Genomic DNA, 13,213 nt, shown 5'->3' on the forward strand with positions numbered 1-13,213 from the left:
CTGCGAGCGCAGCCCCGGTCCCCTGTCTTTCTGCGGGGGAGCACAGGAAGTAATGCTCTGCTTCTGTTGCACTCGCTGTGAGGAGCTTGCAGACGGCCGAGACTGCTCCAGCCCAGCAGCCTCGGAGACATGAGGGCGAAAAGGAATACATTTTTGGAATGGTACCGCCTGTTTCTTTGCCTCCTGAAATCTCTCGACGACTAAGGGTGACAGTGTCGCCAAAAAGGCCAGGAGGGGAAAGCGGGGCGTCCAGCAGAAAACTATTGTCTTTCTCCTTTATTTCTGACAGATTTAACCATAGGTGTCTCTGCGTGGCTGTTACGATTTGCGTGGAAGCAAAGGCTGAAGTCGGATCTAAACGCAGCAGTAGACTTTAATACAGATTCAGAACAGACACTCGTGGTACGCACATTCAAACATACATTCAATAACTGACCATGAACAAAAGAGAAGACAGGATATAAATACACAGAGGGGATCAGGGAACAAGACACAGCTGGGGCAAATCAGAACAACGAGCGGGACCATACAACCTAACAAGACAACACACCTGAAACAAGGGACCTAATAATGACATGACTAGGATAACAGACTACAATTAACAAGGCACAAACTGAATAAAAGACCAAAGACAGAGAAACCACAAACCAGAAACATGACAAAATGAAAAACACCGTAACATTATCCCCCCCTTCCATAAGGCGCGACCCCGCGCCGAATGAACATCAAATAGGGGCGGGAGGGTGGGCGCCCTGGAGGCTGACGAGGGCGTGGCTTACCCGGAACAGGAAGCCTCCAGGGCGAAGGCCAGGGCGGAGCAGGACGAGGCGAAGGCCAGGGCGGAGCAGGACGAGGCGAAGGCCAGGGTGGAGCATGGCGTGGTGAAGGCCAGGGCGGAGCAGGACAAGGCGAAGGCCAGGGTGGAGCATGACGAGGCGAAGGCCAGGGTGGAGCAAACTCAGACGAGGGTGAGGTCCATGAACGCGTCGTCTCCATGGCCCTCACAGGGTACCTCCTGCCCCCCCCCCAAAAAATACTTGGGGAAATCCAGGGCGAGGCGCAGAGGCGGGGCCGGCAGGGCGAGGCGCAGAGGCGGGGCCGGCAGGGCGAGGCGCAGAGGCGGGGCCGGCAGGGCGAGGCGCAGAGGCGGGGCCGGCAGGGCGAGGAGTCTGGGAACGCCCTTCGGAGCCTGGCGAGGCAAACGAGACCTCCTTCTCCTCCTGCGACGACGCGTCACTGGGCTTGACTCACTTGACTCGGTAGACTCGGTAGACTCACTTGACTCGGTAGACTCACTTGACTCAGTAGACTCGGTAGACTCACTTGACTCGGTAGACTCACTTGACTCGGTAGACTCACTTGACTCGGTAGACTCGGTAGACTCACCTGACTTGGTAGACTCGGTAGACTCACTTGACTCGGTAGACTCGGTAGACTCACTTGACTCAGTAGACTCGGTAGACTCACTTGACTCAGTAGACTCACTTGACTCGGTAGACTCGGTAGACTCACTTGACTCAGTAGACTCACTTGACTCGGTAGACTCACTTGACTCAGTAGACTCGGTAGACTCACTTGACTCAGTAGACTCACTTGACTCAGTAGACTCGGTAGACTCACTTGACTCAGTAGACTCGGTAGACTCACTTGACTCAGTAGACTCACTTGACTCGGTAGACTCGGTAGACTCAGTAGACTCGGTAGACTCACTTGACTCAGTAGACTCACTTGACTCAGTAGACTCGGTAGACTCAGTAGACTCGGTAGACTCACTTGACTCAGTAGACTCACTTGACTCAGTAGACTCACTTGACTCACTTGACTCACTTGACTCAGTAGACTCACTTGACTCAGTAGACTCACTTGACTCAGTAGACTCGGTAGACTCACTTGACTCAGTAGACTCGGTAGACTCACTTGACTCGGTAGACTCACTTGACTCAGTAGACTCGGTAAACTCACTTGACTCAGTAGACTCGGTAGACTCAATTGACTCAGTAGACTCGGTAGACTCACTTGACTCAGTAGACTCGGTAGACTCACTTGACTCACTTGACTCGGCGGCACTTGACTCACTTGACTCGGCGGCACTTGACTCACTTGACTCGGCGGCACTTGACTCACTCGATTCACTTGACACGGCACTTGACTCACTTGATTCACTTGACTCGGCTCTTGACTCACTTGACTTGGCGGCACTTGACTCACTTGACTCGGCGGCACTTGACTCGCTTGACTCGGCGGCAGACTCGGCTCTTGACTCACTTGACTTGGCACTTGACTCACTCGATTCACTTGATTCACTTGACACGACACTTGATTCACTTGACTTGGCACTTGACTCACTTGACTTGGCACTTGACTCACTTGATTCACTTGACTCGGCACTTGACACGGCACTTGTCTCGGCATTTGACTCACTTGATTCACTTGACTTGGGTTCGTCGAGACTGAAGTGACGTGCGGGTTCGACATGGCGGGACCCTGAAATGATGGTCTTCCTGGCAGCACGTGCAGACCTCATAGGAGGATCAGCCACGCTGGAGATCGGTCCCGTACGGCCATAGACCGATCCGGTGGCTGGCTTGATTGCTGGCAAGACGTGGAGCGCGGTCTGAGGGAGCGCGGGTTCGGCTGAGCAGACCTGAAGCGCGGGCTTGTGGAGTGTGGTCTCGGCAGAGCTGAAGTGAAGCGCGGGCGCGACCGGGCTGACGTGAAGTGCAGGCTCTGGCAGCTTCTCCTCCACGCCCACGGTAAACGAAGAGCCGCTCCACAACAGGGCCAAGTCGATATACCACTCTAAAGAACCGTGCGGACCCGGTTCGGGCATCAAAGACCGGAGTGGTTCCGATAATCCTCCGCGGAAGAAGATCTTCAGGCCGTGGGTGTTCATTTGCGCGAGATATGCCAGCTCGAGGAATTCTGCGACATAATCCTCGATGGCGCGATTCTCCTGGCGAAGATGGAGGATCTGGACATCAGGACTCCAGGTAGGCATGGCTGCTAGATCCTAGTGGGTCAGTTATTCTGTTACGATTTGCGTGGAAGCAAAGGCTGAAGTCGGATCTAAACGCAGCAGTAGACTTTAATACAGATTCAGAACAGACACTCGTGGTACGCACATTCAAACATACATTCAATAACTGACCATGAACAAAAGAGAAGACAGGATATAAATACACAGAGGGGATCAGGGAACAAGACACAGCTGGGGCAAATCAGAACAACGAGCGGGACCATACAACCTAACAAGACAACACACCTGAAACAAGGGACCTAATAATGACATGACTAGGATAACAGACTACAATTAACAAGGCACAAACTGAATAAAAGACCAAAGACAGAGAAACCACAAACCAGAAACATGACAAAATGAAAAACACCGTAACATTGGCCACCAGGGCTGCGATAGAGCGGCCGACTGACTTGGCCGTCTCATTGATGGCCCGGAGAGATTTTATAATTTTTAAATATACACTCACCGGCCACTTTATTAGGTACACCTGTCCAACTGCTCGTTAACACTTAATTTCTAAGCAGCCAATCACATGGCGGCAACTCAGTGCATTTAGGCATGTAGACATGGTCAAGACAATCTCCTGCAGTTCAAACCGAGCATCAGTATGGGGAAGAAAGGTGATTTGAGTGACTTTGAACGTGGCATGATTGTTGGTGCCAGAAGGGCTGGTCTGAGTATTTCAGAAACTGCTAATCTACTGGGATTTTCACGCACAACCATCTCTAGGGTTTACAGAGAATGGTCCGAAAAAGAAAAAACATCCAGTGAGCGGCAGTTCTGTGGGCGGAAATGCCTTGTTGATGCCAGAGGTCAGAGGAGAATGGCCAGACTGGTTCGAGCTGATAGAAGGGCAACAGTGACTGAAATAACCACTCGTTACAACCGAGGTATGCAGCAAAGCATTTGTGAAGCCACAACACGCACAACCTTGAGGCGGATGGGCTACAACAGCAGAAGACTCCACCGGGTACCACTCATCTCCACTACAAATAGGAAAAAGAGGCTACAATTTGCAAGAGCTCACCAAAATTGAACAGTTGAAGACTGGAAAAATGTTGCCTGGTCTGATGAGTCTCGATTTCTGTTGAGACATTCAGATGTTAGAGTCAGAATTTGGCGTAAACAGAATGAGAACATGGAACCATCATGCCTTGTTACCACTGTGCAGGCTGGTGGTGGTGGTGTAATGGTGTGGGGGATGTTTTCCTGGCACACTTTAGGCCCCTTATAGTGCCAATTGGGCATCGTTTAAATGCCACGGCCTACCTGAGCATTGTTTCTGACCATGTCCATCCCTTTATGGCCACCATGTACCCATCCTCTGATGGCTACTTCCACCATGTCACAAAGCTCTAATCATTTCAAATTGGTTTCTTGAACATGACAATGAGTTCACTGTACTAAAATGGCCTCCACAGTCACCAGATCTCAACCCAATAGAGCATCTTTGGGATGTGGTGGAACGGGAGATTCGCATCATGGATGTGCAGCCGACAAATCTGCGGCAACTGTGTGATGCCATCATGTCAATATGGACCAAACTCCCTGAGGAATGCTTCCAGCACCTTGTTGAATCTATGCCACAAAGAATTGAGGCAGTTCTGAAGGCAAAAGGGGGTCCAACCCGTTACTAGCATGGGGTACCTAATAAAGTGGCCGGTGAGTGTATATTCACAAAATATTTATCACAAAAGTTGTGAGAGGAGCAGTTGGCCACCTCTAGAAAAAATGTATGGATCTCTATGGGGCCTCTGCTTGATATATCTTGTCTTTAAACTTTGTTTCTACAATTGTAATTCCTACTGTTTTTTCTCTAACCAGCAGATGACAGAATTCTGCCCCTAGCACATAGATCAATATCCAGAAATAACACATATTCATTTTGATCAACATTAACAAGTTTTTTTTTTCATACAAATTTAATATTTCTTAAGCAAATTAATGGTCTAGTTGAATCATTTTGCGGTAAATGGGTAAGTATCATATATCCCTAAAAAACAGCATAAACATATAACTGAGAAGTAAATAAAAATCTGATTTATCATTTGTATTATTAAAAATGTATATTTTTTATAGTCAAGTCATCCTCATTTATATAGCGCTTTTAACAATGTAGATTGTTTCAAAGCTGCTTTACAGAGATAAACTTAATATAATTTAACGTAACACAGATTGGTTTGGTTTCATAGCGGTTCTTGAATAATGCTATTTTCCAGCTAAAGTTAGTTTTGATTGATTCACTTATACAATCGCTCTGTAAAAGTTTGGGGTCAAAATGACCCCAAATACCCTAAGTGTTAACTGTATATAAGGGACCAAAAGAGGGTTAATAGTACATTTTGTTGTCCCTTTTGGAGCTTTACAGTGTCCTCCTATCACCATTATTGTATGCAAAAGAGCAGAATGAATATTCTTCTAATTTTCTTTTGTTGATTGTGTTCTAATGAAGAAAGAAAGTCAAAAAGGTCTAGACCTCGTGGCAATGCCTAACTATTTTATGTTTCTGCAAATGGTTGGCAAATTTAAATGAATTAGATTTTTAAAATCATGTTTTTGTACGACTTAAAATTTTATGAATTTGCCTCCAAATCGGCAAAACATAAAATAGTAAAAATTTCTCATGATATTGCGTTGGGTTTGGAACAACATTTTCATCTTTAGGTGAGCTATCCCTTTAAGATGTGTTTTATTTGTGCTGAATAAAGTTAGCATTATCAGCAAACTTTTTGTTACATAAAAAGGTAAAAGGTAACACTACTCCTTGTGCCCTCAGTGTTTCTGGCCTCTAAATCTTTGGCTTTTGGATACAACAGATGGCCATGAACTATTAGAAATTACTCTTCAACTTGTATTAGGACAAAATTTTAGATTTCAAAAGAGCAATTTGTGTGACTATGCTTATAGGATTAGGTGTCCTGTGACACAATGGGTGGTTATAGTTATGAGCAGAGCCACAAGTTGTGTCCAACGAACTTCTGAACTGCCGATCTCTGAGGGCACAGGGACAGTTCTAAGGCAATCCGGGACATGGTAAGCAGGGTGAGCGATAAAAATCATGCCATTCTACTTAAAGCTGCATTCTTTTATCAGAGGAAACTTTTCTCTCAAACTCTCTTCTATCTTCTAAAAGTCAGAATAAACACACACATGCAGACAAAAAAAAGCATAAGTGAGGATAAAAAAGAAGAGAAATTGCCTTATTAATGCATCCGTCGTGCTGCCCTGAGCCTTTTTCTTTTGCCTGTGCCCAGCGGGAGCCCTATTTATCAGGCCAAAGGACACCTTTCAGAAGACCATTAGTGAAACAGGGACAGATGCACCCCAGCAAATTCCCCCCTGTCATGAAAGTGAGAGCGAAAGAAGAGGATAAAGCAGAACCCCACTTGATTCGTCCGGCCAGGCGAAGGCCTGACCTTGAGGCGGTGGGCGGGCCGCCTCCGTAGGACGAAGTGTCAGGCCTGTCATCCGGGCACCATCCCGAGCCAAAAACTCCCCCTCCAGGTTAATGGCTTTTAGCTGTTGTTATCTGAAAAATGGTAATGGATGGCACCCCAGAAGCTGGAGATGCAATTACTCCCATCAGGATCCTTCTGTTAAATATGATTTGACCAATCAGCATAATTTGGACAGTTACGCATGATGGCCTTGGTAACTGGTTTTGCACCGATCTCACCAAGAGTGGCAAAGAGCACAGCTAATAGTGCACATGCCATTCAACAAATTGACATTTTCATCAGACAGAGACATCAGGTTACTGCCAAACTCTGCTCCCAGGGGAGTTCCGGAGTAGAACAGGACTGCCCTGATGACTCTGATTAAACTCCTAGACATTCAAATTGCTATAATAAATGTCTCCAATAAATGTTGGCATTGGAAAAGAGTGATCCACCTGGCATTAAATTCCAAGGATGAAAAAGCTTGCTTTGGAACACAAATGTGAAGTGTAGCATACAATAAAAGTAAATGTGACCAGGGACCATCAAGATTTTGAATAATACAATTAGTAAAAAAATAAACAAATTAAAAAAAGTGCCATAAAAGTTACATAACAATACTGCATTTCTTAAATAATAATGCAATATTTATAACAGCCCTTGGTCCCCATTCACTTTCATTGTATAGAAAAGAACAGCAGCAAAATGTCTGCTAAATTTCTCTTTTATGTTCCATTAAAGAAAATCATACAGGTTTGGAATGGGACAAGAAGGTGATGGCAGAGTTTTCATTTTTGGGTAAACTATCCTTTAAGCTCCTGCTGATGTGAAGACCCATTCCTTCAGCCTTCGTCAAACCTGATTAAATCTTCCTTCAGAAACAAACACCAGGGAAATAACAACACAAAAAAACGAGAGGGAAGAACAAAAAAAAAATATGTTATATTTGTGATATCAAATCAGGGAGATTTCAGGAGAATTATGTTTCTCTCTGTTTACTCTGGGAAAACCCGGCTACTGTGGATGAGTCACTGTTTACTAGCCATTTACAAACAACATTCTGCTTCAAATACAACATTGTGAATAACAAATTGGTTCCATGTAAATTCAAGATGTGTAACCTGTAATTTTAAGTTTCTGTTACAATTTGCATTTGGTTCCATAAACCATATCTTTTTAACATAAACCAAAGACTGACTGGCACATAGTTTTTTTTGTTCTTTCTGCCATATGTCTCTAGAGACCACATAACAGGTTTCAGAAGACTGAATCATGTGGCACATGCTATTGATCAGATGTTGTTGTGAAGTCTACGCGTCCTTATTAAGTCTTCATTTACCCTCTACACCCCAGTTCCTGTAACCCAAGAACCATCAGTTCAAGGAATGATTGCACCCTGGGGGCATACTGACACCTGGTCACAAGAAAACACAGATGAGGGATTTGAAGTTGAAGTCTGAGAGTTAGAAAGGAGAAAGTTACTCACAGATGTAGTAGTATTCATGGCCTGGGCGAAACTCAAAGCCCAGAGAGAAGGGTGTGAAGAGCTGGAACTTCTCTGAGAACTTAAGGGGCCCGTTTGGACTCATTGGGCGGTTGCATTCCCAGCGCTTGAAGCCTTTCATATGGTGGTTGCAGGTGGTGTAGCCGTCATAGTTGACCATAAAAAGAATGTAACGTTCCATGCGCTCCTGAGGAAGATGGTCCTCGTAGTGCGGACAGTAGATGTCCAGGTAGTCGTTGATGGCCACCTCCACTGTGTATTCACCATGCAAGAATCTGCAAAACAAAAACAAACAACTTACTTGAGATTCACAAAATTGCAAAAGATCTCACCATGACAGGCCGAAGATTGAGAATGTAACATCTTTTAACACAAAACTCTTTTATCAGACAAAAAAAGAAATTGCTAGTAGCTCCTGTCACTCATACTGAAGATATTCCCCGTGTTGTATGTGACAGGATGGGATTGGTCAAGGCGGATTTGGCGCTAAAGGCCGAACTGACTGGAATGACCAAGTGGAAGTGGATGAGCAGAGATTGACAGGGGTTCAGAGAGAGAAAGCCACTTCATTAAGAGTTTTCACACGGTATGGCTTCAACCCAGCTCTTCTGAAATGAGTTTGCTGGCTGGGGCAATTTAGACACAAATTGAGCACCTGCAGGAAGGTACGACTCAAGACACAGAAACATCAGTCACTTGGCTAGAAACTGGGACTTCATATGCAGACAAAGTACAGTGTGGATATACTGTGGACCTAAAAAGCATTTGGACACTAAAGGGATAGTTCACCCAAAAATCTAAATTCTGTCATTGTTTACTCATCCTTGCATAAAATTACTCAGTCTTTCTTTCTTCTGTGGACACAGAAAAAAAACACGGTTTTGCTTGAAAAGTGGGGCATTTTTTTATTTACTGATATTGACAATAAAAATGTTCTACAAGTAAGGTATTTAATCCAAACAAACCTGTATTTTATTTTGATAGGATCTAGCCTTAACTTAATATAGATCAGGTTTTCATCTTACAAGAAAACAAACACCGCAAAACGTGTGTGTGTATATGTGTGTGTGTGTGTGTGTGTGTGTGTGTGTGTGTGCATGTGCGAGTTCTTCAGATCCTCTTGTTCTGTCCACAGTGTGAAGATGAATAAGATCTAACGGCTCCAGCCGAGAGACTCTAATGGTTTGTCACCAGTGCGGTTGACACACCTGCTCCATCCTCCATTCTCCACACCATCAAAGCAGTCCCCTTCACTATAGACACTACAGAACATAAGCCAGCAAACTCAAATCAAGTGTTCACACTACGAGAAGCCATACCAAGGCGCTTCATCCAATTTAACAGAATATCAAAGTGAAACAAAGATGAGATGAAATCAGAAGAAATGCACTGGGTTAACAAAAGCCTACACAAAAAAGGTCTGTGCCAAAATCTAGTGAGCTGCCTCTCTGTGTACATCCCTACCGAAATGGAAGCTCATAAATGATTTGAAACATTCTAAATAGGCAGCAACGTATTATTTATAAAAAAAATAAAAAAATACAGTTGATTTAAGAAACATTATGCAATATATATATATACTGTATATATATATATATATATATATATTCTCTGTCTCTCTCTCTCTCTCTCTATATATATATATATATATATATATTCTCTCTCTCTCTCTCTCTCTCTCTCTCTCTCTCTCTCTATATATATATATATATATATACAGTATATATATATATATATATTATATATATAAAACATGAGGAATAACCATGAGGAATAACCATCAAGTAAAAAGAATAATAAACTCTTACATCTTGAATACATATTGAGTGTACATATCTTAACCATTATTTTCATTATTTTTTTTAAATTGATTTTGTAAGATAAAAAGTATTTTTAACAAATGTCATGGATTATTGAAGTTTTTAGGAACTCGCTCCACATGACATTTCACAAGCTGATCTAACCTTGCCTTGCCATAAAAAGGTAAAATTATTAGATGTTTCTGTATGTTAGTTGCACCACATCACATTACAAATGTTTTCCAAATACTAGTAAGCAGTGAATAAGTTTTGTTAAAACAATTTTTTTTTCTGATAAACAATAAAAGATTATGCTAACTACTTACTTCTTGGTTTCTTTCCAAGAATTTTATTCTTTTAATGAGACTTTTTTCATCATCATACTGTATCAGAACAGTTGTAAAACCCTAAAATTTTTCATCAAAATGAATTTAAATTCAGAATTTAATTTATTGCATCCACCATTTATTTTTCACTAAACTACCATTTTTCGCAAAACCAATGCGTTGCTTTTGAATTTGGCCAAAAGAAGGAGCATTAAACTGTCTATCTTTTATATTTGGAGCGTCTATGAACCAGAGGCAGGTTTTGGAATGGAACTAAAGACCTTGTAAAACCTCCTCCCCCAAAAAAGCAAATCACATGATACACAAAGAAAATTAAAAAAGCTTCACTTTGTCGACTGTGAGTGTAGTCTATATAAATCAGAACATCACATGATCTTTTTTAGGGTAGAGAGGGCAGGGACAAGGCCAGGGGGTGAGGGGGCAGTAGGCAGGGGGTTTGGAGTGTGATTTGGCATAAGATGACAGCTAATCTAGGTCTGGAATTACTGTCAAAAGGCCAAGCCAGGCCAAACACCAGCTGTAGTAGCACATGAAGCTCCTCCAGACATCTCCTTTCCTTATCATAGTGGCCCAGAGAACAACCTCATTCACACTGCATGACTTCCCTATCCTTTTCTCCATTTTTTTCTGTCACTTTTTTTCTTTGTCCATCAGCAATACTTTAAACCCCAGAGCTTATATAAACGGCAACATGGACTACATCACTGATGTTGTCCTAGTTCGCCTCGTAGCCAAAAAGCTCAATGAAACATAAACAAAAAACATGTTCTTCTTATAGTGCCTCAGCACCTCGATATTTCTCTTCCTGGAAAGAAAAATGCTTCATTCTCTGCAGAGATGCGCGAACTCCATCTTATTTTCTTCAAGTGTGTTTTTGTGTCAATTTGCCTCTAATCACAGCTTTCCAGTAAACGATATTGAGAGCTCAGCGAAGAGTAATGGAAGCAGAACTTCGCCATAGGACCCTCCTGATGTTTACGAAGCCCTAAATTTAATCAACCTGCCAAAAAAAAAAAAAAACACGTGTTAGCTGCCCTTTAATACAAAATGCGTTATCATTACTACACATTTCGTGGGTCAGGCATATCTCTTTCAGATTTATATGGTGCATTATGCCTTAACAAATCGATATCAATGCCCCTTCCTCCCTTTCACTCCCAGATGTCATTAAATCTGGAGTTGTCGGCCAAATGATCCAACACACCGCGGCAACATGGCATTCCCTTTGATTCAAAAGTATCTTGTTATAAAAAATGACCTTACAGCCAGTGGCTTGTGGGTACAGGGTGGTGGAGGGAGGAGATGACAGATGGAAATATCAATAAGTGTGCCCAGAATGTTTAGAGAGAGCTAATGCATGCAGTTAAGTGAGCTCGCTTCATCAATCATACTGTATTCACCGGTCTACCTCCTCAAGTCATCTGAGCACAGTCCTGATCAGACCTCTCTGAACTCCTCCTCCTCCGCTGCTACATCAACAGCTGATCTCATATCATCTCTAAATGAGCTAAATAGCCTCCCATTCTCAGTGTAATATTTTCATCATGTCAACAATCCAGATAAAACCCCAAAAAGGTTCTATAGTCTGATGCTTTTAGAAAGAACACTTTCTTTCTTTTACTTGACATATTCTCATTTTAAGATTGAATGGAAAACAAAATGGGACCTTTGCTAAAGTTTTCTTCTCAGAACATTCTCCTAAGAAAAATACCCTCAACATCACACGTCTCTTCAGAAGATATCTCAATAATGTGGGCTGAAATTTGTCAGGATTACCTGTGTATTCAAAAGTCTGAATGTATGAACTCATGGAAACCAAATGATCTGAGCATTGCTATCTACTTCACTTATTTTTTTAAATATTATAACAATTATTACAATTGTCTCAGTAGATTTTGCAATGCAATGTAATGTTCCTCAAGTTCTCCTGAAAATAACACAGGAACAGATCTGAACCTATAATGTAACATACAATTTTTTAAACTCTAATAAATAATTTAATTCTAATGTGTGCAATCAGCGAGGCTGTAAGATATTACATCCTAGAAAGTGCAAAACCTGTACTAAGTTTCTTGCTCTCCCTATCTGGAGAAAATGTATGTGTGCAGAAATCCAACTCTGGATTTTTGGGGCTTTGGGCTTTAGTTCATTCTTCAGCCTCTATCATTTCAACAGGACATCAATTAATCAGACCAAACCACTCTCGTTTGGCGTGTTTAGAAGGAGGGTGACTCTCTGGGTGAACTTTCCTGGTGGTTGCGGTTAAAGAATGGGTTTGAAGTGCTGTGATTTACGTCAGTGTCTGGCCGGCAGAGAGCCTCAGATCCAGATTTCAGAACTTCCTTTAGTAAATGTTTGCCTGTAGAAGAGAATGTTTTCCAGGCCCATAGTAGGAAGCATCTCTAATGAAAGAGGTTAAAACCAAGAAGGCAGATCAGATAAGACAAAATTCATGATTTATCATGATATTTAGACACTCCTGGTTGGTACAAACAGAGCCGCTTTGACTATTTGAGCCTTTAATATATGTCTCTCAATCAATGTTGCGAATTTCAGAATTGGATTAATGAAGTGGAAAAGTGGTTTTGAGTATTTAATAAATTAGACATCTATTGATTATATTTCTACAACCACCGAAAGTTGGGGTTGGAGGGGGTCTACCTCTGTACAACTGGATAAAGACAGTCCAGCTGTCTGCAAGGAGAGAGAAATGAGACAACTCTGTTCGTCTTTAGAAAGCCATAGACTCTGAGCAAGTCATTAATTATATTTTGCACCACAACTTGCCACAGAGCAGATGCTAAAATTTGCCAAGTTCTTTCAGGTCAAACACAAATGATGAGTTTGTGAAGGTCTTCTGGAGTTTGGCCCTCATTTAGAAGTTCTTGTTGGTTTTGTCTGTCCTGAACCTTTGGTTGAGTTGCAGCCAAAGCAAATATGTGTGTTTATTTAGCAATTAACCAATGACCAGGCCATTATAGTTTAGGGCAAATAAAGCCAGCTAATAACCTGGCACAAGCGTCACACACTTTGGGGTAATTCTCCTTCAAATGCATCACTACCTCGAGCGTGCTGCAGGGCTATATGCTGGGCCCACATGAGTTTTA

At 42.6% G+C, this 13,213-nt stretch overlaps 1 protein-coding gene across 1 annotated transcript in view; it reads right to left on the reverse strand.

Annotated features, from left to right (window-relative positions):
• The window catches only part of LOC130086598 (ephrin-A2-like), a 151,847-nt gene that overhangs the window by 25,257 nt on the left and 113,377 nt on the right, over window positions 1–13,213 (reverse strand). Inside the window, exon 2 of the mRNA XM_056252661.1 lies at window positions 7,943–8,235. Coding sequence (XP_056108636.1) covers window positions 7,943–8,235 — 293 coding nt within the window. The remainder of the gene's footprint in view (window positions 1–7,942; window positions 8,236–13,213) is intronic.

This window comes from Rhinichthys klamathensis, unplaced genomic scaffold (genome assembly GCF_029890125.1).
Source record: "Rhinichthys klamathensis goyatoka isolate OS25496 unplaced genomic scaffold, OSU_Roscu_1.1 h1tg000098l_1, whole genome shotgun sequence".
NCBI classification, from domain to species: domain Eukaryota; kingdom Metazoa; phylum Chordata; class Actinopteri; order Cypriniformes; family Leuciscidae; genus Rhinichthys; species Rhinichthys klamathensis.